We start from the raw sequence: 27,296 nt of genomic DNA on the forward strand, positions 1-27,296 counted from the left end.
ACAAGTCTATCATTTGAATTTATTCGTTTTTTTTCTCTCTCTCTCTTCGTTATTCATTGTTATTGCTCGCACACACCCACACACACATACACACAAAAAAACACCCATATCGATGTTAACTCGATTCTTTTCCAAATGTTTGTTCCATTATCATTAAAATGTTGAATTGGGCCAATTCATTCATTCATTCATTCGTTCGTTCGTTTTTTTTTCATACAAGAATTCTTATAAATAGATTTTATTATTATAAATCATCATCATCATCATCATCATAAGCGAAAAAAAAACGAATCAGCCACTGATGATTATGATGATGATGATCATCATCATCAGTTTCATTACAAATAACTCGTTCCATTCTTATTTCCAAAAAATTTCTTTCCATCCATCCATCCATCCATCCACACATACACACACACACAAAATAACAACAAGAACAAATTGAGTTTTCAACGGCTAGGCAACAATATAAGGGGATGAATAAATGAATGAATGAATGAATGGTGGGCATAAATAAAAAAAAATGTAGTGGGCCCAGCAGCCATCCATCCATCCATCCATTCATTTTTTTCCATTCCATAATCATTTGATTCTTTTTCTCTCATCCATTATTCTCTATCTCTCTCTCTCTCTCTCGTTCACTTATATAAAGTACACATTGATATAAGTCCAAGGTTTTTATTTTCATTTATTTATTTATATTTATTTTCATTTTTCATATTTCATATAGTTACTCATCATTTCTTTTTTTTCTTGTTATTTTTTCCCTATTCCCTGGATGATGATGTCATCTAATGTATGTGATGATACTCATTATTGATCACCATCATTTCCATCATTGATGACGACATACATAAGTGAATTTCATTAAATCATCAACCAATATATAATATTGATGATGATAGTGGAAGAAACTTAAATTTCATATTTTTTTTGTTTTTGTTGTTGTTTTTTTTTTTGCTTCACAACTACCGCTAAAATAACCACCACCGCTAGAATAATAATCATCATTATTTTGGGTACCGATTTTTTCCATAAAATTTTTTGTCTTTTTCATCATCGACAGCGGCAGCGGCAGCAGTGTAGCCGTAATATAATAATGATGATGATTATAATAATAATAATAATCATCATCATCATATATCGTTCCACGAAAAAAAAAACCATTTTTAACAAATGAAATAAGAAAACCAAAGTAAACCACATTTGGAAGGAGCAAAGAAACAAAAACAAAACATATCATAACTACCCTTTATTTTTCATTTCTTTATTTTCCCTTTCTCGTACTTGAAATATATGTACAGAATGAAATAGAATAATAGAAAATTTGAAAAAAAATCATTGAGATAATGGGAAAATTATTCTTTAATTGAATGGCTGCTGCTGCTGCTTCTGCATGATGATGATGAAATATCAAGGAAAACATGGCTAAAAGCAATAAAACCAAAAAAAATGAAAATGAAAAAGTCATTTATTCAATCAAATAATTATCACACACACACACCCACACACAGGCATGCAGGCACGCACACAAAGACATTGTCAACAAACATCATTTCATTTGGGTAGAATATTTATTGAACTATAGTTTAGTTATAGTTTTCTTTGATTATTATTATTGTCTTGTTTTGTTTCTGGTAAGAAAACTCGATGAGAAATTATCATCATCAAAAGATTGTTTTCACACAAACAAACTTTGCAAAAACAAGATTGGAAATAAAACTTGCAAACTATAAGCAAAAAAAAAAAAAAATTCTCACTCTCTCACTCAAACAACCATATTCTTGTTGGCTCTAGGGTCTAGTTTAATGCGTGTGTGTGTGTGTGTGTGTGTGTATTTGGTTTTTGTTTATTTCTCGGGTTATATTATGTGATTGTGATTTGATTCGATTCCAGTCGAAAAAATCCGGAATAAACAAACTTTTTTTCTTTCTCTCTCTCTCTCTCCCACACACACACTCTGTTATTTTTATACAACAACAAACATTCATCATTGGACCAAAAGAGAGGAGAGAAAAAACAACAACAACAACAACAACAATACAATGACAATTATTTGGTATCCATATACATATAATTCACCGTTTGTATATACATTCATTTAGATTGTGTGTGTGTGTGTGTGTGTGTGTGTGTGTTCAAGAACAAGTTTAGTTCCGTTTTTATTTTTTGTTCTTGAAGAAGGAAAAAAAACAATATAGATCCAAACAACAACAACAACAACAACAACGAGGAAAAAAAATAAGTAAGTCAAAAAATAACGAACAAACGAACGAACGAACAGAAAAAAAGCCAAAGGATATGAGTGGAGAAGAAAAAAAAATCCATGCATTATGGTCATAACAAACAAACAAACAAAACACGAAAAAAAAAAACGAACATAAATAAACAAAAACCCTGTATATGCATGCAAAAAGAAAAATTGCAAGAAAAAAAAGAGTCATAGTATTTTGGACACTTGGTCACGTCTTGGTGACAAATTGTTTGTTTGTTTGTTTGTCGAAAGAAAACGAAAAAATGCATCCATCTTATGTTGTGTGTGTGTGTGTGTGCGTGTGTGTTTGAGTTTTTCTTTGGGTTTTTTTTTCATCTCTTCTTATTCATTCATTTTTCTCTTTCTGGAATATTTTTTTTTTTTGGACTTGAAGTGAATAGAATGGGAAAAAAAAGGAATGGAAGGTTTTTATTATCATTATTATTATTATTATTGCACATTAGAATGAACAACAACAACAACAACAACAACGGAAAGATATTCTGGTATTCTGGAAACCTAGAAAAATGAATTTTTTTTCCTGAATCACTTTTTTATATGCATACTAAAAAACTTGATTTTCAAGTATTTCACAATGATTTTTATTTCGTTGTTATGTAAGTGTGTGTGTGTGTGCGTGGGAAATTGTGTGGGTGGATGGATGGTGGACGATTGAATTGAGTGATAACTTTTTTTTCCAGTCTGACTTTTTCACCATTCTACAGTCATGGTGATTGTGATAATGGTAATAATTCAATATAAAAAAACCACACAAATGGATTAGATCAAATCATAATGGTGAATAAAAAAAAATTTTCCGGTTTGTTGGAAAAAAGTTTTTTTTTCTATTTCATATTTTTTCGGTTTAATTTTTTTTTGTTCGGAATAATAAATACATGTGTGGATAGTGTACGGTTTCATGGCAGCCATAAATCTAATTTAATCTTCATTATATCTGATTTAATTATAAAAAAACAGAAAGAGGCCATATACATACAGACATGATTCTTATCTCATATCATACAGCCACCCACACACACAGACATTCAGATATAAAAAATCAATATTCATCATCATCATCAACAACAACAACAACAACAAAAAACATTATTATGAAAAGAAAAAAAAAATTCGATCGAATTATGATTGCGGTCTGTAGTTAAGTAGTCATAGTAGTAGTGGTAGTTCCGAACGAATTAGTCCGTTTTTTTTTTTTGGTTATGGTTCGTTTGTTCATTTATAAAATCATCATCATCATCAATCATCAGCATCATAATTCGTGGATCGAAATTCAAAATAGAAAACTTAATTTAACTTGATGATGATGATAATTTAGAATGAAACAATTTTGCAGAATATGAAAATTAAACGAAATAAAAAAAAATGAGAAAAAAAAACAATAAAAACAGCAGCAAGTTGTGAACAATTTTTTCTGTTGTTGTTGTTTTGTTTTGTTGGACTGCTGCTGTTTTGGCTATGAAATAAATCATAAATCAAAATGATTCTATGCATTGAGTTGACGAATCACCAGTTCAAAAAAAAATTTTAAAATGGAAAGAATTAAAAAAAAATCAAATCAAATGATAAATGTTCATGGTTGAAACAAGAGAATTTTCTACCGCCTGACTGTCTTTGTTTGTGTTATTATTATTATTATTACTACCAGCGATTCTTATTGGAGTTTCAAATTTAAATTTAACCAATTTTTTTGTTTTGTTTGCAGGTTACCATTGAATTTTCCATGTCCCAATATGAATTGGAGGATTTTTGTCCATTTTGTTTTGTAGTAATATAAAATTTCCAAATTAGTATTTTTCTGACATTACGAAACACATTCCGGACATATTATTTATTCCGGACAAAAGAAAAAAAATTCTGGCCATTAAATGGTGGATCACAATAATATCAAATCAAATTGAAATGAAATTGAATTTGTTTTTTTTTTGTTCCCATTCATAAATTGATTGAAAATTTTAAAAAAACAAAAGAAGAAAATAACGTTAAACGTTAATGGAATAAATTCAATTGAAAAACAAATTTGCCGTGTGTCCATCGATGCATCATCATGATGAGATGCAAAACACACGCGCACACGCATACAGAGAAAACCAAATTATTTATAATGAAAAGTGAAAAAATAATGATTAAATTGTGTTGCATCAAGTTGACTATAACACTATGACACCATGAGTGGCGCATGGTCACGCACACAGAGAAAACCAAATTACGTCTCTTGTTATAATGAAAAGTGAAAAATAATGATTAAATTAACGAACATGAATGCAGCGTCAATCAGAACACCAGTTGAGACAGAAACCAAAGTTACTGAAACATTTGTTTTCGGACAAGTGGTGAAGTATGATGGGAGTAATGTCAAAGCTTGGATAAACGGTTCGTTCAGCATTCAATGCTTCATCATCATCAGCAACAATCATTATCATATTATGGACAGGGTAAACAATTTAAATGCATCTTCTGTTTTTGTTGAATACATCTTATTGTTGTTGTTGTTGTTTGTAGTAGTTCAACGAAAGTTCACGTTGTGTCATCACAATTGCTTTACTTCCACGTCCGAAGTTTGATCGGTTGGCGGATCGCTTGGCATCCCGTGATAAGGTCACGATGAAAGATATCGTCAATGCGTTTGTGGAAGAAGACGAGAAGGCGAAAGCTGATTTATTGTCGAATAAATCAGTTGACATCTATTGTGTTCAACAAAAAGACTAATTTTTTTTTCACTAATTCATTATGAACACCATTGTATATAACCTCGAATCTGTTTGTTCTGATCTTTTTGTTTATCATCATAATAATAATTCCTAAATAGTTACAGCAATAACAGCAACAACATCTGAAGAATGTTGCTGTCGGAAAATTCCAATGTAATCTGATCTCAACAACAACAACAACAACAACAAAAAGTTTGTCCAAAAATACCAAAAATTTTCTTTTCGAATGAAGAATAACAACAACAACAAAAACGGAAGAATCGGAAATTGTTTATATCCATTGTTGATGTTCTTGTGGTGATTATCAGCTTGGTTTTTGTTTCATTATTCTTTTTTTTTTGGTTAGAAATGCTTTAATCCGATTCATCCGTCGACGACAATCCATATGCTTTTCGACAATGGTGTAATGCGTTTGTTTTGTTTACAAAATGACATTGATCACATGGTCAATCGCTCATCTCATTCACACAGTGTGTGTACTTCAGTTTGTCACGCTGTTTGTACCATGCTTGAATCGACCAACACGCCCCACCATCTTTGGGTTGAGACTATGGGAGCCGCCATATATTTGAATAATATATCGGTGAAGGATGGCGATACTTCCCCATATGAATTATTCTTTGGTCGTTCACCATCACAGTATCACTATCGATCGTCAGGTTGTGTCGTCAATCATCAACAACCATCATCGAAGTGTTTATCAAATCGTATTTACCGTAATAGAAGTGTTGATCATTTGCCATCATCGTCTTCATCATCATCATCTACATTCATTCGATCTGTCGTTAGTGATAGCGAATTGAATCGTATTGATTCCTTCAATTGTATTGATCGTCATGATCTTGGAAATAGTGAGTGGATTGCAGTTAATCGTAAATCTCGAAAAAAACAATCGTCGTATTATCATTCTCGGAAATGTCTCTAGAACATCAAGGCTGATGCATATTGCTTATTCATTTGTTTGCTCACCTTGTTTGTCTCTCATCTTTGTCATTTACTGTCGTCATACAAATCTTTAATGGTATTGTTTTTGTTTTCTAAACTCATTTCTTAAAAATTGTATCTTAGTGATCTTTAACGTGTCATAGTAAACAGGGGAGATTGTTGCATCAAGTTGACTATAACACTATGACACCATGAGTGGCTGGTTTTTTGTCATGGTCATTCAATGTTGTTTTTCATGTTTGTTTGTTAATATGCTTATATATAAATGTTTTTTCATTGAATAAAATTGTGATGATTATTAAAATCTACAAATTGAAAAGATAAAATAGAAATTAAATTTTAAATGAAAATGAATACAACAACAACATCATCATCATCATCATCATCATCAGCAACAATCATTATCATATTATGGACAGGGTAAACAATTTAAAACAACAGTAGTTACGACTCAATTTAGGTTTCATTCATTCATTCATTTAGTATTGTGTTCAACAAAAAGTTTTTTTTTTCACTAATAATTCATTATGAACACCATTGTATATAACCTCGAATCTGTTTGTTCTGATCTTTTTGTTTATCATCATAATAATAATTCCAAAATAGTTACAGCAACAACATCAACAACATCAACAACAACAACAACAACAAAAAGTTTGTCCAAAAATACCAAAAATTTTCTTTTCGGATGAAGAATAACAACAACAAAAACGGAAGAATCGGAAATTGTTTATATCCATTGTTGATGTTCTTTTTTTTTGTTTCTTTTTTTTTTTTTTGGTTAGAAAAACTTGAAATCCATATGCTTTTCTGGAACTTTTTTTTCTGTAAATTACGTCGTCGTCGTCGTAGTGGTCGTCTTAGATTGAATTAAATCATTCATCATATAAAAGCGACAAATTCGTCAAAACAAAATGTTTTTCCTTGTTTGTTTGTTGTTGTTGTGTTGTTGTTGTGTTGTTGTTGAAAATCAACAATCACATACATCATATAATGAAATTGAGCAAAGAATCGTTATAATGAAGAATGCCAAAAACAAGAAAAAAGATCAAAGCCAAAGTATTTTGTTTATATAATACAGAAAAACAGTAACAACAACAACAACAGCACAGCACATAGTAGAAATATAAATGATTGACGATTTTTGTTCGATCAACAAAACCAAAAGTTTCAATCGACTTATGGCAAACAAACAACAATCAGAATACAATTATAAATTGAAATGATGTAATTGTAGACAAAAAAAAGCTACATTTTTTTCAGTTGAAAATTGATCATTTTTCTTTTTCTGTCGGTCTGTCGAGATGACACACACACACACACACAAACACATATAAAACGTACGTGTCTATCTCTCTATCACACACACACACTGTTTAATGTGTCTATGAGTTGGGATTCCGGTTTCAATTTTTCCATTTGAAAAAAAACGTTTTACACATATATAGATTATTACTAGGGTATATGATGGTGATTGAAAATCCTTCCGATTATGATCCACTGACTGATCCATTTTTTTTCTCTGTAGTCGTCGTCGTCGTCATTTTTTTTCTCATTTTATTGAAATCATAATTGTAGTATCGATAACAATGTTTTAAATGTTCTACAGCATTATATGATTCAATAAATCATAATATTATGAATGTGTGTGAATAATAGAATTATCGATCGATTGTAGAGAGGAAAACAAAAAATTCATTCACGAATCGTACGGTATCGTTGTTGTTGTTGTATAAATTGGTTATATTCAAGCCTGAATTTATAGTGCACAAGACAATTGTAATAATAATAATAATAAAAAAATCAATATTTATCCTGGATGAGAAAATTTTTTCCTTTTTCAATCGTCATTGTCGTGATTGGCTTTATTATATTCGCCATTCGTATTTTTCGTACTTTTGTCGGCTTTATGTATTCATTGTCGCCCCCTTTGGCACACCATTAAAATTGGTACAAAGTTTCAGAAAAGCCATAGAAAACACACAAAGCCAATCTATAAATGAGAGAAGCTAAAACTTTTCAAGGCGACCCGTGAAAACAGTGCAAGAAAATAGAAAAAAAAACTTGCATTCGATCGTATATCAGTAATAGTGATCAATTGTGTTAGTTAGAGTGACCAATGGATAGCTAGATGGATTGATTCCATTGAATTTGTTTTGTTTTTTATTACATAAAATTTTTGTATCAAATTAATAGTGTGTGTGTGTGTGTGTGTTGTCCATTGAATGGAGAAAAAAATATCGATTCAACTAGCCACAATAATAACACATTAATAAAATGAGAAAAAAAATATTGAAAAAATAATTTCAATTCTTCAATATTTCAAAGGCCACTGAACATCATCATCAAATCCAAATCAACATTTGGCGCAAACAACCAGAAATGGTCCATCAATAACCAAAAAAAAGTCCAGACGGCTCACTATCTATTATTACAAGAAATAAAGATGAAGAATCGTTTTTTGGTCAGATTTTCGTTTTCGTTTTTTTTGGCTAGCCTATCTTAATATATATGCATCACTTGATTCATTCATTCATTCATTCAAGAAAATTAGAATGTTTTTTTTCAAGTTGCTGTCCATAAGAAATATGGTTAACCAGAATGAAAACAAAAAAATAACAAGATGACGCCAAAATAAAGTGAAAACCAAGTGATCCAAAAAAAAAAAAAAAAAGATTTGGTCCATCCCCAATAACAGTGGTGGTGGGAAAGAAAAAAAATTCTTCTGGTTATTCAAATTAGATATTTCTCAATAACTTTGTGCGTGTGCATGTGTGTGTGTGTGTTTAAATGTTATTTTTGTCTATTTGAAGCTTTTTTAAAAATGATATTCTTGACGAAAATTGGCAACAGAATTTTTTTTTCTTACAAAAAAAAAAACATGAAATTTTTTGAAACTGAAAAATGAACAACAAAACAAACTATGCATTTTGAATAAAAATGAGTTTCATCGTCATACACACACACAAACACACACACACACACAGACATGATATCGGTCATGTTTCTTTTTTCTTTTTCGGTTATGAAAAGTTACGACAACAAGAAACGGAAAAGAAAATAACGTTATGCTCACTTGAATTTTTGTGGTGTCAACCACCACCACCACCACCACCGCACACACACGCACAAAAAAGCCAACGAACCGATTCATCCAATAACTCTTCAAGATTGAATTTTTGAATAATAAAAAAAAAATTTGTGCGACAAAAAAAAATAAAATAAAAAAAAACCGAAAAATAAAAATTCATTCATCATTCATCCAAAAATCACCATAATGGTGAATTTTATGATCACCATCCATTCATCCATCCATCCATAAATATAGTGTCAAATAACAGAATAAATAGAGTGAAAAAGCACACTATTTTATCCATTTATCAGGATATATATTGCATAATACATAGGAAATAAGAAAACAAAAAAAAAATTAAGGTCATCACCATCATCATCATCATCATCAGTATATATCGATGATCATTGATACGAATAGGAAGTATTATACATTGATGAAAGTGAATAAGTAAACAACAACAACAACAACAACAACGAAAAAAGAAATTCTATATTGCTATTAATAACTAACTGGTTTCCTTTTGCTGAAGCTGAAATATTTCAATCGTAAATAATCAAAATATCAACTAATCAACAAAGTAAAGTAATGTAATGAAATAAACAAAAAAATAAAAATAACGAGAATTCATCATCAAAACCTGGAAGCTCGACAAAGACGACGACGACAACAACAACAGCAAAAAAAACAGAGAGTAAAAAAAAGTGGAAATAACAAAAAAAAAATTCATAAAAAATTGATCAATCATCAACTTATCAATAAATAAAAATGAATGAATGGCTTTGAATCTTTTTTTTCCTATGAATCGATGATGATCATCGAATTCTTTATTCTTTATATATATTTGATTTATAATTTATAAAACAGAAAAGAATTTATTCTCATGAAACAATTTATACTGCCACTATAGTATACTACACTGATGTGTGCCACCACTACTGTTTACAATACACAATCAATCAGCCAATATTGATGTAATTCATTCAATATATTCTATTTTTTTATATCTGAAATTTCAAAAATTTACACACCCACTCACACACACACACACATGAAATGTCAATTTCATAATAAGAAATATATGTTTGTGCCATTTAAATGGTTGAATGATTCAATGATTAAATTGTCTCATTGGTATTAATTTAGTTTGACAATTTTGAAATCAAATTATCTGTTTTCAACAACAAACAGAAAAACTGCAACAACAACAAGTGATTCGATGTGAAAATTTTTTTCATAATTTTTTCTTGACTAAAGACCAAACAGATAAACTATAGATACTAGCAACAACCCAACCGACGACCGATGAAAATGATGTTGTCAAAATCTGTTTCCAAAGATTTTCTTTTCTCTTTTGTTGTTACTGTTGTTGTTGTTCCGTTTGCTTTGATTGAATAAACCGCCGACTACTACTAAAACTTTTTGAAAATGTTAAACTAAACTGAATTGAACATAAACAAACAAAAAAAAAATCGAATGAAAATCAAACTAAAATGGAAAAAAAACCCCGATCCACAATGGCTTCCGTTTCGGCTTTTGAACAACACAAAAATCAAAATCAATCCAGAAACCATCCTCACTCTACTCTTAGTTTTTTTTCTGTGAATAGCAAATAAACGTCTCAATCTCTCGATAACAACATTATATGAGTGTGTGTGTGTGTGTGTGTGTGAAAATCCAAAGCTATGATACATAGCCATATTAGTAGAAGAAGAAACAAAACAAAACAAAACAAAAAAAAGTGAAGACAGAATATACTGGGCGAAAATAAAATGGATGGATGAATGTATGAAGAATAAAAGTGGAAAATGAGTGAAAAGAGAGAGAGAGAGAGAGAAAAAAAAATGTCGAAAAAATAAAATCGAAATCAATCATCGAATAGCTATCGAATATATAAACTCATTCGGGCATTAACACAATAACGACGACGACGATGATGACGACAACAACAAAAACGAACCAGTAAACATCATCATCATCACCACCGATGCTACTACTACCACCCCCAAATCATCACAACACACACACACACATACAAATATATCAATTTCAAAAAAGAATCAATCCAAAGATTTTGATTTTTTATTGTTATGTTTCATATAGATGTGTTTATGGCATTGATGATGGCCAATGATGATGATGATGATGGGCTGACAATTTGTTATTTTTTATTTGTCCGTTTTTTTTCTGGCTTTATAATAAGAATAAAATATTCTGGGCGGGTGAGAGAAAGAGGGAGAGAGAGGTTTTAAAAGCAATTTGTCCATAATGAACTTTATATAAAAGGGCGTGATTCATTTATTTTTTTTTCTCGAGAATTTCATCATCATCATCATCATCATCATGATCGATGAAACTGAAAAGAATATCACATAAAGAGAAAAAAAAATGAAATGAAATCATAAAAAATTGATTCCTATTTCGTGTGTGTGTGTGTGACACGTGCACGTACATCGTCGTGGTGGCTGTTCATTTTTTATATATGGAATCTACAATCATCAATATCACGGCGGTGTTTACTTAGATTTTTTTTCCCAATTTGAAACTAGCCCATCATTAACTGGAAAAAAATGAACAAAAATGAGAAAAAAAATTTCCACAGAATTTTGTCGTTCACATCATCATCATCAATAAGTCTAGTCGTTTTTTTGCAATTTTCAATTTCAATTTGATTCAATGAATTTCAACAATCAAGAAAAAAAACTTATAATGGAACATTTACTTACACACATAGTCCATAATCATTATCATCATCATAACTTTTTTTTTAATATTTAGAATCTATCCAACAACAATGGCCAATTCTGTATTGTATTGTGATAATAACCGATACAGAAATGAAAAAAAAATGATAAAATAAACAACAACAGCAACAAAAATATGAATCTCATTACTGGCTAGAATTAACCATATCCATTAGCTCTTTTTTCCTATTATCCGTCGTGTGTGTGTGTGTGTGTGTGCTTTGTATGATTTAGATTGACAACAAAAAAAAATCTGAACAATGAATCAAAGAGAAAATTCCATAAGTTTCAACAAAAAAAACCCTTAATAACAATAGTTGGATTCTGAAGAATAGATTAAATTCAATCAAATTCATTCATTTATCGAGTCGCTAGCAAAAAAAAAATCATCAAGGGAGTGACCATTATCATACCAATACATCATTTATCATTGAATCAGATTTTTTTTCCACTGAACAAAAACGAAAAATGGAAAGATACAATGTTCACACAACAACAACAACAATGAAAAGATACAAATTCTCTATATTCCTGACCGGCTAAACAACAATTATCATCATCATTATAATAATCATTAAATTGAAGAACAATCAGATGATTATAATCAGATAAAAAAAAACATTCCTAGGCCATTGGCCTTCGTTGTTACATCCCTCTCACTATGTGTGTGTGTGTGTGTGTGAAAATACCACCAGAAAAAAAATAATTCAAAGGGGTAATAAATGGGAACAGAATCAAAAAAAAAAAAAAAATAGTAGAATCCAGAATGAAATCAAAAAAAACCCGAAAATCATCATCATCATCATCATCAACATCAACAGAATCATTAGTTACTTATTAAATTCTCTATGATGATGATCATGATCCAATGAATATAACATGATAATAATAATCATAGGGAATCAATATATAATGGTTCGTGGACCAAAGGGATTTTTCTTCTTTTTTTTCTCATCATTATCATCATCATCATCATCATCATTCTTGTCCTATGATTATATGATGATTATTGTGCTTATGATGATGAACGTAGGCGAAATAAAAAAAAAATAGCCAAACTAAAAATAATGGAAAATTCCAATATAGATTCTATCGATAAATGAACATGGGGGGTGGTAAAGAGAGAAAAAAAAACCCATGGGGGGTGGTAAAGAGAGTAAGCAAAAAAACCCAAACTTGAAAAAAAAAAAAATAATAACCGATTTCATAATTATAAAGCCAGGAAGCGAATAGTAGCAGTAGCAACATAACAAGTAGATCATACACACACACACACACGCGACAAACGAATAATTCAATGAATGAATGAATGAAAAAGACCAAAGTAGAACTAGTGATGATGATGATGATGATATTCTCAAAACCATCGATAATAATAATAATAATAATCATATTTAATGTGGTATTAAAGATTATATATATTTTTTTGTTGTTGTTGTTGTTGTGTATACACAGAATATTCTTTCTTTTTTTGATTCTATTCAATGATAATAATGCTAATAATAGGGATCACATTCCGATTTTTTTTCGCTGCTATTTTTTTTTTTGTTGTTGTTTCATATTTATAAACAAAAATACATATAGAGATGGGGAGAAAAAATCGGTGCCCGTATTCCGTGTGTGTGTGCATGTGTGTGAATAGGAGAATCAAGTCCTAATTGCACTAAAGTACAAAAAAAAGAGAATGAATGATCCATTGTGGATTTACAACAACAACAACAGGAAAAACAACAACAAAATATAGACAAAATACTTGTTGTTGTTAGTTGAAACTAGACACATAATGTGCATGCAGAGAATGGCAAGCAAATAATAAAAAAAAATACACCAAACCAACAAATTCCACACCCACAATATATAATATGATTAATTGAAAATTATTATTAAACAAAACGAAAAAAAAAAATATCGATGACGATGATACATTTACATTATATGGATTTGTCACATTCCAACAACAAAGAACATGATATTCCGGGATGGAATCATTTTTTTTTTCTCTCTCTCTCTCTCTCTCTCTCTCTCTTGTTTACAGAATATAATTATCATTAAAATATACCCCATCATGATGTGTGTGTGTGTGTGTGTGTGAAATGTCCATATCACAAGCAGACACACACATACATATTACGCAAAAGCATTTTAGTAGTTATACATAAGAAAAATTTTTCTCAGAATATTTTGAGAATTTTTCTGAAATAATAATTAGATGATAATTGGCCATACATTGGAATCATCAACTATATACATACACAAAAAAAAACACAGTGAATCAAATAGATTAGCTAATAATAATCACACAATAACAGTTATGATTCGTTATCATCATCATTTCTATGTTCCAATTTTTTTTTTTTTTTAGTTTCACTCTTTCTGGTTGCCGAGGTTATTTCCTGTAGATAATTATCATCATTTCATTTACTATATACACTTTTGTTTCTTAATGTTGTTTTCTGGAATTTTTTCACTGAAACAAAATCCAAAAAAAAAAAAAAAACAGGAATCAAAATCAGATCAAACGGAATTCCTTCATTTGTTCATCATCATCATCATCATTATCATGATGATTTTAGCATAGCAAGAGAGAGAGAGAGAGAGACAAAAAAAAACTTGATTTGTATACGAATTTTACTCCTTTTTTTTCATTCATCATCATCATCATCATTGGTCATAATTAAATCATGTCTATGCCATGGCATATGGCATTGTGCATGTCATGATGGTGCAAATATATTATGTTATGTTCCAGAAACAATTTTTTTTCTCCATTCTTATCTTTATCATTATTAATATTTTTTTTTCTCTCCATGAAATTAGATAAACTACAACGCTGAATCAATAATAATTTGGTTTGAGTTTCGTTTTTGATTCATTTCCATATATAAATGTACTAAGATTTTAGTTTTTTTTTTCACCATGATTGCACACATTACTTATGATCATCATCATCATCATCATCATCAACATAATTTGTACATTGTATATAAATAATTTCTTCATCATCGATATATGTATTAGATGGATTTGTGAATATTCTACAAATATTAGCGACAATATTCACAACTATAGTGGATATTTGAATGTATTTAATATCGAATTCATGTCTTGTTTTGGCTATAAATAATAGTACCCTGGAGAACATTTATTCCAATGATTTTTGTGAGTTTTTTTTTTTTTTTGGTTATTTTTCCATTCTCTCTCTCTCTCGCGCTTATCTTTTGGTAATGATGATGATGATAACAACCAAGAATATTTTAAGGGATAACAAAATTCCATCAATCTATCAATGCACACACAAACATTTCATATTGTTATCCAAAAATGAGAGAATCCAAAAGCAAATCCAAGATGCGGGTGAAAGAAGAAGAAGAATAAAAACCCAAAAGACATGATGATGATGATGATGATGGAATCTTTATTTGCGAAATATATGTGGATAAAAATAGAAAATTTTGCTGTTCCAAAAAGCAAATTGTTTCGTAATTTAGTGGGGGAAACAGAAAGAAAAAGAACACACACACACACACACATGGTGAATATGATGGAAGAAACAAAAAAAAAATAAAAATGATGCCTATTTTCACACAAAATAGAAACTAAAACATATTGTTGTATATATCATATATATATACGGTAAAATACAGCTTGATTCTTGATTCTTTTCTACTAAATATCGATTTTCATTCATCAAAGCTATTATGTAATGGATAATAAGGGAACGAAAAAAAAAATTCTGTCTTCATGTGGCATCATATCGGTATATATTAGCATCGATAATAACCTGATATATAGGATATAGCATTATCATTATTAGAAAGGGGATATATGTCATTCTTGTGAGAGATTCATTTTGTTTCCTTTTCCATTTTTTTCTTTGACATTAATCATCATTATTTTATCCCAGAATAAAAGAAAAAAAAAGATATACGTCATATATCGAAAGAATCAATGTCTGTCATTCTATGACTAGAGAATTCAATGTACAAAAAAAATGGAATTAAATGTTTGTATATATATGTCGATTTCTTACGAATAAAATTATTCGATACAATACATATCCATCCATAAGTAATGGCAATCAACATTGACAATGACAACAACAACAACAACAACAAAAAAGTTCTCAAGGTTGAAAAAAAAAATTTGGAAAATAAAACACAAAAAAATGATCACAATGTTTTACAATGACATTCGATTCATTTCAACAAAACAAATCGTCACCATCAAGATTTTGTTCCAGAAACTTTTTTTCCTCCTTTTTCATATTCTTCATCATCATTGAAACTCGATGATGAAAAGTAACCAAACAAAACAGACCAAAAACAAGAATCAACGGACCGAATATATATAAGAAAAGTAACGCTAAAACTTGGACGAAAAACAGTGAACAATAAACAAAAGAATCAACAAAAGAAAAAAAAAATGGCAAAATGATTCGAACCGAAAATGATTCGAATTCATACTTATACACAAACACCATGTATTACTTGGTCAGTTTTATTAGACGGAGAAATAAAATTGTACAGAATTCTATTTACCATTTTCAATTCATTCATTTATTCTCAATAAAATCAGATTCATCAACATATATTACACGAGAGAAAACCGAAAAAAGCAACATGACATATGGAAACCAAACAAACATATTCAATGATGAAATCCATAGAGAGAGAGAGAGAATGTGAGAGAATTTGAGAACAGAAAAGTAACAACGAAAATGAAAATCTTTATTTACACACACACAGATTACTTGTATTCAATATTATTACTTTTTGTTACGCTTTTTTTTTTGGCGAAACTTATTTGGATTCATTTGATTTGATTTAGATTCGAGGTTATTCTGCTAAGATCATATCAAATATCATCATCATCATCATAATCATATGATTCGACAACAACAAAAAAAAAGAATGAGGAGAAGAAAAAAGAATCCAAAAATCCATTAACCAATATAATGGGCTATTGGTGATGATGATGATGATGATGATGTTTGGTACAAGCTTGATTTCCGAAATGGAAACAAAAACACAACAAAACAAAACAAAACAAAAAAATCTCGTGCAATTTTTCGAAAATAAAAGCCAAAAATTCAACAATAGCCATTCAGAGAGAATCTTTTTTCTTTTCGTTTGTGTTTTTTCATTAACACAAAAGGCCAGAAAACCATCATCATCATCATCATCATCATAATGAATAATGGGTCATATGATACACAGACAAGTCAGTCAGACAAATGATGACATCAGATCACAATGAAAATAAAAAATAAAGAAAAATGAAACAATCCCCGAACACAACAACAACAACAACAACAATATATGACAAGTCTATTGAAAAATCAAATCAATCATCATCATCATCATCATCATGGTAACCATAAACCACTATATGGCAAAAAAAAAAAAAAAAAAAGACAATGATTCTGATGATCTGTGAATCCAATGAAAAACAATGACAACAACGATGACAACAACAACAACGAAAAAAAATTGACCAGAAAAAAAATGACAATGACAGTTTGAGAATTTTTTTTTTAATTCAATCTGTGAAGAAATTAATTTTAAAATTTGACAATATTTTTTTTTTGTTCAACCATGTGGTGGTCAACAGACAAAAAAAATCAGTGAAGCAAATCAAAAATTTGAACCAAAAAAAAAAAAAAAAAAATGAATGGATCATGGGTGATAATCTTATTGTTAACACGATTATCATCATCATCATCATTATTATTATTATTGCTGAGCAACGATAATAAAGAATTTGAAAAAAAATAATCAGCGAAAAGATTTCAAAATTAGGTTTTTTTGAAAATCGGAAACAATTTCAACAAGATGGACAAATAGAGAAGAAATGTGGAAATGTAAACTGCTAGCCAGTCATTTTTCATCGTCAATTTTTGATTTTGTTTTTGTTTTCGGAAACGAAAATAGACAAAAAAAAATCTTTCTTAAGGGGCTATATTTTGACAATATATAAACCACTGTCCACATGCATGTGAAAGTAATGATGATCCAAGATTGTTTCAACAGCAACAGAAATAGAAATTTTGCAAAAATGGATACAGAGTAGTAGTGTACGATAGTCAAACAAATTCTATGAAAATTTTCTTAGGCAATGGGGTCAGCAGAAAATCGAAATTTTTTTTGTTTTGTTTTTGTTTTTCGATTTTTCACTATATATTGCCTGGAGATAAATTTTGTTTGTTTGAATTTTCTCATATACAACAATTGGTTGATCATCAATAACGTGATTCCGGTTACTTGCCAGTATTTTTTTTTCATTTTTCAACATGAAAAATAATTCGTTGTATATTGGATTTTTTTTTGTTTTTCTTATTGTCAAAATCAATGGTGATAAACGATTTTTTTGAAATAAATCTGTTCATCATTCACTTTTTTTTCTGTTTTACATTTCATGTAAAATATATGTGGTAGATTTTGAAACGAAAAAACACCAGTGAATACATGACAAGTAGTATTGGGATAAAAAACAAAAAAAAAACAAAAACAAAACAAAGAGAGAGAGAAAAAAAAACCAGAAAAAGGTGACATAGCAAAATTAAACGATAATAATCAAGAATGGATGAAATAAGATTTGGAAAATGTCCACATAACATTTCAATGGAAAAATTCTTACATACATAAAAGAAGAAAATAAGCAAAAAAATAAAACAAAATTTTTCGCTTATCTATGCTTGTTATTGTTGGTTTTTTTCAAGGCTTTAGATTTTTTTTTTTTTTGTTCCCTTTGATTCATTCATTCGTTCATCACATCATGGCTCTAGCTCTCTTTCTCGGTTCACATTTTCAACTGTGGCGATAATAATGATAATGATAATGATGATCCTGTTTTTTTTTGGCGGATGGATTCTTTTTTTTCACTTTTTTTCCGTTTCTGGTCTTTGATCTTTCATGATGATGATCCATTCATTTTTTTCCTTTTTCGCAAATCGATCGAATTTCTTTTTTTTCCGGTTTCGATCATTTTCTTTTTCTTTCTTTTTTTTTCTTCATTGGAAAAATCTTTTGTCTTGTTCTCACTCTATATCTCAATCTTTACACTTTGATTTGGGTTTTTTTTCTCTAGTTTTTCCTTGTTCTTTTTTTTCTTGGTCTCTAACTATACAAACGCACATATAGATAATTTATCCTTATCAACCCTATCCCTAAAAAAACATTAACAAAAAGAAATGAACACTAATAATAATGAAAGACCAGAAAAAAAATAAAAAAATAAAAATGTTCATCACGACCATCATCAATGGCCAATATAGGCCATTAAATGGTAAGAATCGAAATCAGCCCAATGAAAATGTCAGCATCATCATCATCATCATCATCAACAACAATACCGAGACCAAAAAAAAAAAAAAAACAACAACAAGAAAAAAATCCCAAACTATTATTTTTAATTCGGAAAAAACAAGTGAAAAAAAAATTTTTTGGTGATGATACGCGAAACAAAAATGTGAAGAACACACTGGGATTTAGTATCCAAGAAAAAAAAGTAAAAAGAATAACCACACTTATATGTGAATATAATGATACAAGTACCAGAATCAGAATCAAAGAAGAGAGAGAGAGAGAAGAGAGAGAGAGAGAGAGAGAGAGAGAGAGAGAGAGAGAGAGAGAGAGAGAGAGAGAGAGAGAGAGAGAGAGAGAGAGAGAGAGAGAGAGAGAGAGAGAGAGAGAGAGAGAGAGAGAGAGAAGAGAGAGAGAGAGAGAGAGAGAGAGAGAGAGAGAGAGAGAGGAGAGAGAGAGAGAAGAGATGAAGAGAAAAGACATACCAAGAGAGAGAGAGAGAGAGAGAACAGCAAGAGAGAGAAGCTTTAGAGAGATAGCACCATTCTTTGTGTTCTTCTTCCTATTCTGTTTTCATATCATTGTGTAAAACCTAAATTGATGAACTAAAAAAAACAAACCAAGGAAAGCTGAGAACAGCAAGGAAAAGCTTTAGAAGCAAAAAAAAAAACCAAAACTCAAACACAAACAAAAAACAAAACAAAGCAAAAAAACCGGAAAATTCTTTCAAGGGAATTACAAATAACAACACAACAGTAATATATATCCAACGAACAACTCATACACACACATGGAGATAATTTTCACTTGTATCGTTTCTATTTCTTGGCCACAAAATTCTTGTATCTTAAACACACACACACACACACAATAATCACCAAAGTATTCATTATATTCATTATAATATCGATGGATTTTTTTCCCATTTTCTGTTCAAACGTTTTTTTTTTACTGTTTTTCACTCATTCTCACCAGCCATTTATTCAAGTATCGATGAAAAAAAAACAGATAAAGATACGAAAAAAGAAAAAAAAAATTAAGCACCGCTTGTGTGTAAAATAGGGGAAAAAAATATAACCAATCAGCCAATTTAACAATAACGATCGAACCAAGTAGAAAAAAAGTGAGAAAAAATTTCGTTTAATGAGCGTTAAAAATATCGGAATATCGTATGTGCGGTTTACAACAACAACAACAAAAAAAAAACCGATATTGATTGCGGAAAAAAATCCATAAATACCAAAGAATGAAACAATTCCCATTAGATTACCACATATTAGTGGAAAATGTGTGGCCAATATAACAAAAAAAAATTTTTCATTCATTTCCGGGAAAATTTTCCAATTGAAAATGATCTAATAGATGAAAAAAAAACAACTGGCCATGGTCATAAATTCTTTTTTTTGTTTGTTTGTTTATTTTTTCAGTCATTTTAATTTTGTACAATTTATTCATTTTTGTTGTTGTTGTTGTTGTTGTTGAAACTATAGCGATCCAGAATCATCATCATCATAACCTCGGTCAACATGAATATTATATGGTCATTTTTATACATGCAATGGTTCATCTCGTAGCCATGACAGACACATATACATGACCAGATTCAGAATATTATTATTATCTGAAGAAAGAAAAAATGAAATGAAATGAAATGAAACGATTAAAGAAATAAAATGGCCGCTTTAAATGAGTCGTTTTCATTGTTATTGCTGTTTTTTTTAGTATTTGTTTTAATATTAATATGATAAATACAAATGAAATGAAACACAAACGTACAATACTAATAGTAGAATATGACGGGTCAAATCATCATCACCATTTTTATTTCACAGAATATTATGACGTTGACATTTTGCTATTTGCTATTTTCATTTGTTTGTTTGCTTTTTGTTGGTTACATGATTTTTTTTGTTCCATGGAAATTTTCATTTTTTTTGTTGGTTTGGATCTCTTGGAAAAAATTCTAGTTCAGTGAACAGGTAATTCTTGATCCAAAATGTATTTTCCGAGAATTTTTCCCAAAGAGCAAAAAAAAAAATACGACACACTAAAACACAAAAATCGAAACAGAAAACGATCGAATCGATACAAACACAAATCTTTTGAATTGAAAATGAAGAAAAAAAATTGAAATCTGATTCTAGAATTAAACAAAGGTAATAATATTTTCGTAATCAAACACAAGGTTAATTTAAACTATAGTGAATGAAACTTTTTATCCTGGTTGGTTGGCTGGCTGGTTGGTTGATTTCTTAGATTTAGATTAGAATTTAGAGAATCAGAAAAAGATAAATAATAGCTTTTTTCCATTTCCACTGGATAAAAGAAGAGAAAAACTTTTCAAAATATATCTTATTGAAACTTCTCGAATTTTCTCTCTCTCTCTCTCTCTCTCTCTCTCTCTCTCTCTCTCTCTCTCTCTCTCTCTCTCTCTCTCTCTCTCTCTCTCTCTCTCTCTCTCTCTCTCTCTCTCTCTCTCTCTCTCTCTCTCTCTCTCTCTCTCTCTCTCTCTCTCTCTCTCTCTCTCTCTCTCTCTCTCTCTCTCTCTCTCTCTCTCTCTCTCTCTCTCTCTCTCTCTCTCTCTCTCTCTCTCTCTCTCTCTCTCTGGCAAATCTTCTTGATGAACAAACAAGTTTTTTTTGGTGTGTTATTAATTCACATTGAATTTTTTTTTTATTAAATTGAATACATCTAGTAGCAGTGGGCAGGACTAGAATTGAAATTCTTTCCAAAATAATGAAAAAAAAAACTTTTCATTTCAATTTTTTAAAAGATTCAAGAAGACAGTTTTTTTTCATTTCATTTCATTTCATTTCCACTGTAATTGCTTCAGTTTATTCGATGGCACCAGATGAACAACCAAAAAAAAAAGGAAAAAAATCCAAATTCAATGAAAGTTGTTGTCGTTTGATGTTTGTTTGTTAGTATTTTTTTATTTTTTTTTATTTTATTTTGCCCGTTTACATTCGTTAGTTTTTAGTTATTTTTATTATTATTTGGTTTTGGACAAGCAACCAAACAGTCTGACCGGCCAAAACCAACACGAACACACACATACACACACACAGAGCAAACGAAACGAGAAAAAAAATTTTATCGAAAGAAAACGACGACAACGATGAAATGAAAAACGAAAAAACGAAAAAAAATGAACGAGAGCAATCGAAATGAGACGAAACGAAAATAAAAATGAACTCAAATGACATAGACACACACATACACATACACACGAATATAAACTAAGATTCGCATCTTTACAAATATTTATCTTTTGAACCAGCAGCAGTAGTAGTGTGGCAGTTGCCAAAATTTTTTTTTTCATTCAAAAATTCAAATACAGAATACAGATGATGATGATAAACTTTAGGAAAGGGAAAAAAAGGCAACAAATTCACTATACAAATAGCAGCAGCAGCAGCAGCAGCAGTAAACTTTATTTTCCTTTTCTTTTTGCTCAATTTTTCATAGTTTTTCAATAGTCACAAAAAAGAAGATGAGTAAGTACGGGAAAAAAAGATTTGAAATTTAAAATTAGCTTTCAATATATTGTGATACTATGGCTAATAACGACGACTGTTTTGATTAACGTTATATAACCGAAGTTTTACTGTAACAAACAACAGTAATATTTCAACCAAAAACGTTTCCAATTTTTTTTTTGACACTTTTCTTCATCATCATCATCGTTTTATGGTTTTGATCGTCCATATTTGTATAAAGGGATAAAGGTTTATCCCACAAGAGATTCGATATTGGGAATTATGAATATTTTTTTTCACTGGTTACAAAATAGCAAAGTTAACCAACAACAACAACCACAGTTTTTGTTTGAGTATTGAAACAGAAACAAAAAACAAACGAATATGGAATATTGGAATATTCCGCAAAGGATTCCGAGCAATTTCTTTTTCAAATTTTTTTTTTCGTTTCCAGGAATATTCATTCTAGAGACAGGAGATTATGAAACCAATAAACAACAGGTGAATGAAAGAATTTTGTTATTATTCAAAATGGATAAAATGATGAATTTGATTATTATTTATTTTGTCTATAAATTCCAATTTCACTAAAATCTTCATAATCATTGTGGAGAATATTCTCGAAAAAAAAAAAATTTTTTTTCTTATTCAAATTGAATGCATTCAAGCGTGTGTGTGTGTGTGTGTGTGCGTGTTTCTTTCATTTTAAAATGGTTATTGTTTTTTTTTTCACCCGTTTCACTTTCACACAGACACACACACACTGCCCTATATTTTTTTTTCTCAATTCTTGGCACCGGATTTTTATCGGATGATTACGATATAAACAACCGGGCCAACGGAGCCAATCTAAATAAAAAAAAACTACACAGTAATAACAATGACCATAATAATAATGGTAGTAATAAAAATAAAAAAAACAAAAACAAAGCAAAAATCTCATCTCTATATCTGAATATGTACGATTCAAGCACTTTCTATCGTCTATTCCCATCATCATCATGATCATCATGATCATTTGGATAATCAAATGTAATGAACACCAAGAATAAACCAACCAACCAACCAGCAAACCAGCCAGCCAGTCAGCTAGATAGGGTCAACTAGATTTTTTTTTTATTTCGATTATTCTGGTTGCCTAGTTTCTCATTGCCATTCTTGTCATTTTATTTTGATTTTTTTTTTCTCTCTCTCTCATTGTTCTAGATTTCATTAAATACAACAAAAAAAAAATGAAGAGAGAAAAAAAAATTTACAAAATTTGTGACTTAATAAATGATGATGATGACATTAGATTATAACATGATGGTAGAATATACTAACCATGAATGTGATGATGATCATCATCATCATCATAAACATGATTACGGTGGATAATAATGTTGCTAAAAATGGTGTTTCCGGAGAAACGGAACTAAAAAAAAAAAATAAAAAATTCAAACATCCACAAACGCATGAAACAAATGGAAAAAAAGAATAAAATACCATGAAATGAAAATTTGTGTTTTTGTGAGAAAAAAAAAAAAAATAACCATGACCGAAACGGAATAATCACATTGGCCGTAATAATAATTCATTTTAAATTCAAAATGTTATTATGGCCAACAACAACAACAACAACGGCAACAACAACAAAAGCCGCATGTTGTAGAAATAATCATTAGATGTAAAAAAAACCAAGAAGAAAAGAATCTTGACAAGACTAATATGTCAACAAAGTAAAGAAAAGAATTTCAAATTAGCATTTGAAAAGGTGAAAAGATTTCTGTTTTCTTTTCTATTTTCATTTTTTTTTAAAACCATCACAATAAAATTACAAATCAAAATGATGATGAACGCGTTTTCACGTTAAATCTTGTGTGTATGTGTGCATGTGTTTTATGATGGTTTTTCGTTTTGTTTTCCATTTTCAACCACTTCATCCCCTTTTTTTCCGTTAAAAAGTTGAGTGAAAAAAATGATTTCCTTTTTTTTATCCATATGGAAAAAAGAAAATTACACATACAAAGAGAGTGGAACAAAAAAAAAAACTTGGAAAACTTACCAATTACTGGCTGACATAAAATGGTCAACAATGATGATGATGATGATGGAACTCGTGATGGTAATGTTTTTAATGGTAACAATAGTGGTGGCAATGATACTGATGATGATGATGATGGTATTTTTGATGTTGATGCAAACGAAATGATCATTGTTTGTGTCGTAAATAAAAAGTAAATAAATGCAAACATGGATAAAAAATGTTTTATCCGTTGTTTTTGTTGGTGATGTTGATGATGATGATGATGATAATGTTTAAAATGTGAAATACAATAACATTGTTGTTGTTGGAACCTATTTGCATCATCATCATCATCATCACATTTAAATATTGACAACCTATAATTGTTGTTGTTGTTGTCGATGTTTGTTCTCCGATGATCATTCGAATGATTAGAATGATCTTTATCAACAAATAAATCGATATTATTAGCTTCATTTCTGGTAGAGGAATTATTCACAGGAACTATAATCATTTTATTATCATTCATTGTTGTTGTATTTGTTTTGGACATTATTTTATTCATCATCATTAATGAATTGTTATCATAATGATGATGTTGATAAACGGTGATAAAAGTCGATAAACAATCATAATAATGATGATGATGATGATGATGATGATTACCGGAAAATGATGATGATGACGATGAAGAAGAATTTGGCCATAATCGTAAAGAAAAATTTTCGTAGTCGCTGTTGTTGTTGTCATAACAATCATCATCATTATTGATAACTACTGGATCGATAAACATTTTATTTAATTTTATTATTGATAAAATTCCATTCATCTTCATTACATTTGATTCTATTGTTGTCAATGGCACATGAATTTCTTTCATTGAAATTCGTCGGAATAATTCTATGATCATTGGTCGATTGTATGGACAACAACATTCATGTCCATCTTCATCATCACAGTCACAGTCACAGTCACCATTATTATTATACGTATCATATGATGCCATTGTTGGATAAAAATCTATTGAAATTATTGAATCAATAATGAAGGCAATCGTTGTTGAAATATTGAAATTATCATCATCATCACATACACACGTCAAAAAAACACAAAGCACGAAATAATCTTATTATTCCGTTTAATAATATAAAGGATTAAAATGTGCAGGTGTGTTGCCTATAGGCTTAGCTAATTGAAAAAATACAATGCAAATTAATGAATGAATGAATGAATCACTTGAAACATTGATTACACATATTATTATTATTATTATTATGACAACCGATGATTATGGTTGATGATTATAATAGCTTTTATTACAACGACAACAACAACAACAACAAAACAGCTGATGATGATTCATTCATTCATTCATAATTATCTGTTGTTGATAATGATAATGATGATGATGATGATGATGGTGAAATATTTGAATCAAGAATCATAATCGTAGTAAAAAAAAAATGAATGAATGAATGAGATGAAAAAGAATCTTGAAAAAAAAGTTGCATCGTTGATGATGATGATGATGATTAGTTTTTTTTTATTATTTTTTTGTTTGGCTTTGAGTGTGTTTACTCATTAAACTCAGAAATATTTCACATTATATTCACTGATTACATGATGATGATGATGATGATTGTAATCAACATTTTATAATGGTTCATATATCAGCAAACTTTACAATTATCGTCTGGAAAATCATAATCATTTTGTATGATACGAATTTTATTCACATTAATTCCGATGATTACAATAATGTCGAGATTTTTGGATTGCTAAAGAAACAAAACAGAAAAAAAAATCAAATTAGTTTGTTACAAATGTAAAAAAAAATCATCATCACAATTGATATCCACGAAGCAAAGCGAGAAAAAAAAACGGTTCAAACCCAAAACACACATACATACACACACACACACACACACAAACAATTGGTCATTGATATATATACATTGGGCGTATACACTGTGTGTGTGTAATCAGAATTTGTAATATCCATATCAATCAATCAATCAATAATAAGAATGATGATTGATATTGTGAGTGGTGGTGGAAGTTTCACATAAGTTGTGATAAATAAAAATAACGACAACAACAACAACAAATGAACGAGAATGAGATAGAAAGAAACCGGTAATGGCATAAGACAAACCGTATATAAATATATCGAATAAATGGATTCATTGAAGTAAATACACAAACAAACACGAGCAAATAAACACACCAATGGAAAAAAAATGATCAATCATTTTCAATATAATGGCTGATCATGTGGGGAAATTATTATTTCTAGCGGACCACTATTTATTATGAAATTTTCTTCTTTTCCAGAATGAAGAAAGATTGAGAGAAAGGGAAAAACGAAAAAAGTTTGAGTAATAACAATTTACGATTAGAATTTGATGAACAAAAAAAAAAAAAAAAAAAATTCTTTCTTGTTCGATTATAAACACAATGAACATACAAAAAAAAAGAATAAATGAATGAATGAAGAATTTTCATCATACGAACGTCATCAATGAATGACAGAAAAAAATTTATAAATGAAGAATGTGTTTAGAGATAAAAATGTCATCAAAACACATTGTGATTGTAGTTGATCTTTCTATTTTAGAATGTATGATGATGATGATGATGATGATGAATTGGAATCGAATGAGAGAATTGTTTTTTTCTCTCTCTCTCACACACTTACAAACACAATCAAACACAAAAGAATTGTGAAGAATCTCATTCAATCATAATCATCATCATCATTATTAT

The 27,296-nt window shown here is 29.6% G+C and overlaps 1 protein-coding gene across 7 annotated transcripts in view; it reads right to left on the reverse strand.

Moving 5' to 3' along the window:
- LOC124493846 (uncharacterized) overlaps window positions 1–27,296 on the reverse strand; it is a 51,006-nt gene that overhangs the window by 19,492 nt on the left and 4,218 nt on the right. For 4 of the 7 annotated variants that reach the window (XR_012832274.1, XR_012832272.1, XR_012832273.1 and 1 more), the window contains exon 2: window positions 24,570–25,655. Coding sequence is in view for 4 of the 7 variants with exons in the window: in XM_075731742.1 (XP_075587857.1) it covers window positions 24,570–25,655 (1,086 nt within the window). In the remaining 3 variants the exon portion in view is untranslated. Of the gene's footprint in view, window positions 1–24,569; window positions 26,309–27,296 lie in introns of all 7 variants that reach the window. The other 3 variants (XM_075731743.1, XM_075731744.1, XM_075731746.1) reach the window with 1 other exon arrangement.

This window comes from Dermatophagoides farinae, chromosome 6, assembly GCF_024713945.1.
Source record: "Dermatophagoides farinae isolate YC_2012a chromosome 6, ASM2471394v1, whole genome shotgun sequence".
NCBI lineage: Eukaryota > Metazoa > Arthropoda > Arachnida > Sarcoptiformes > Pyroglyphidae > Dermatophagoides > Dermatophagoides farinae.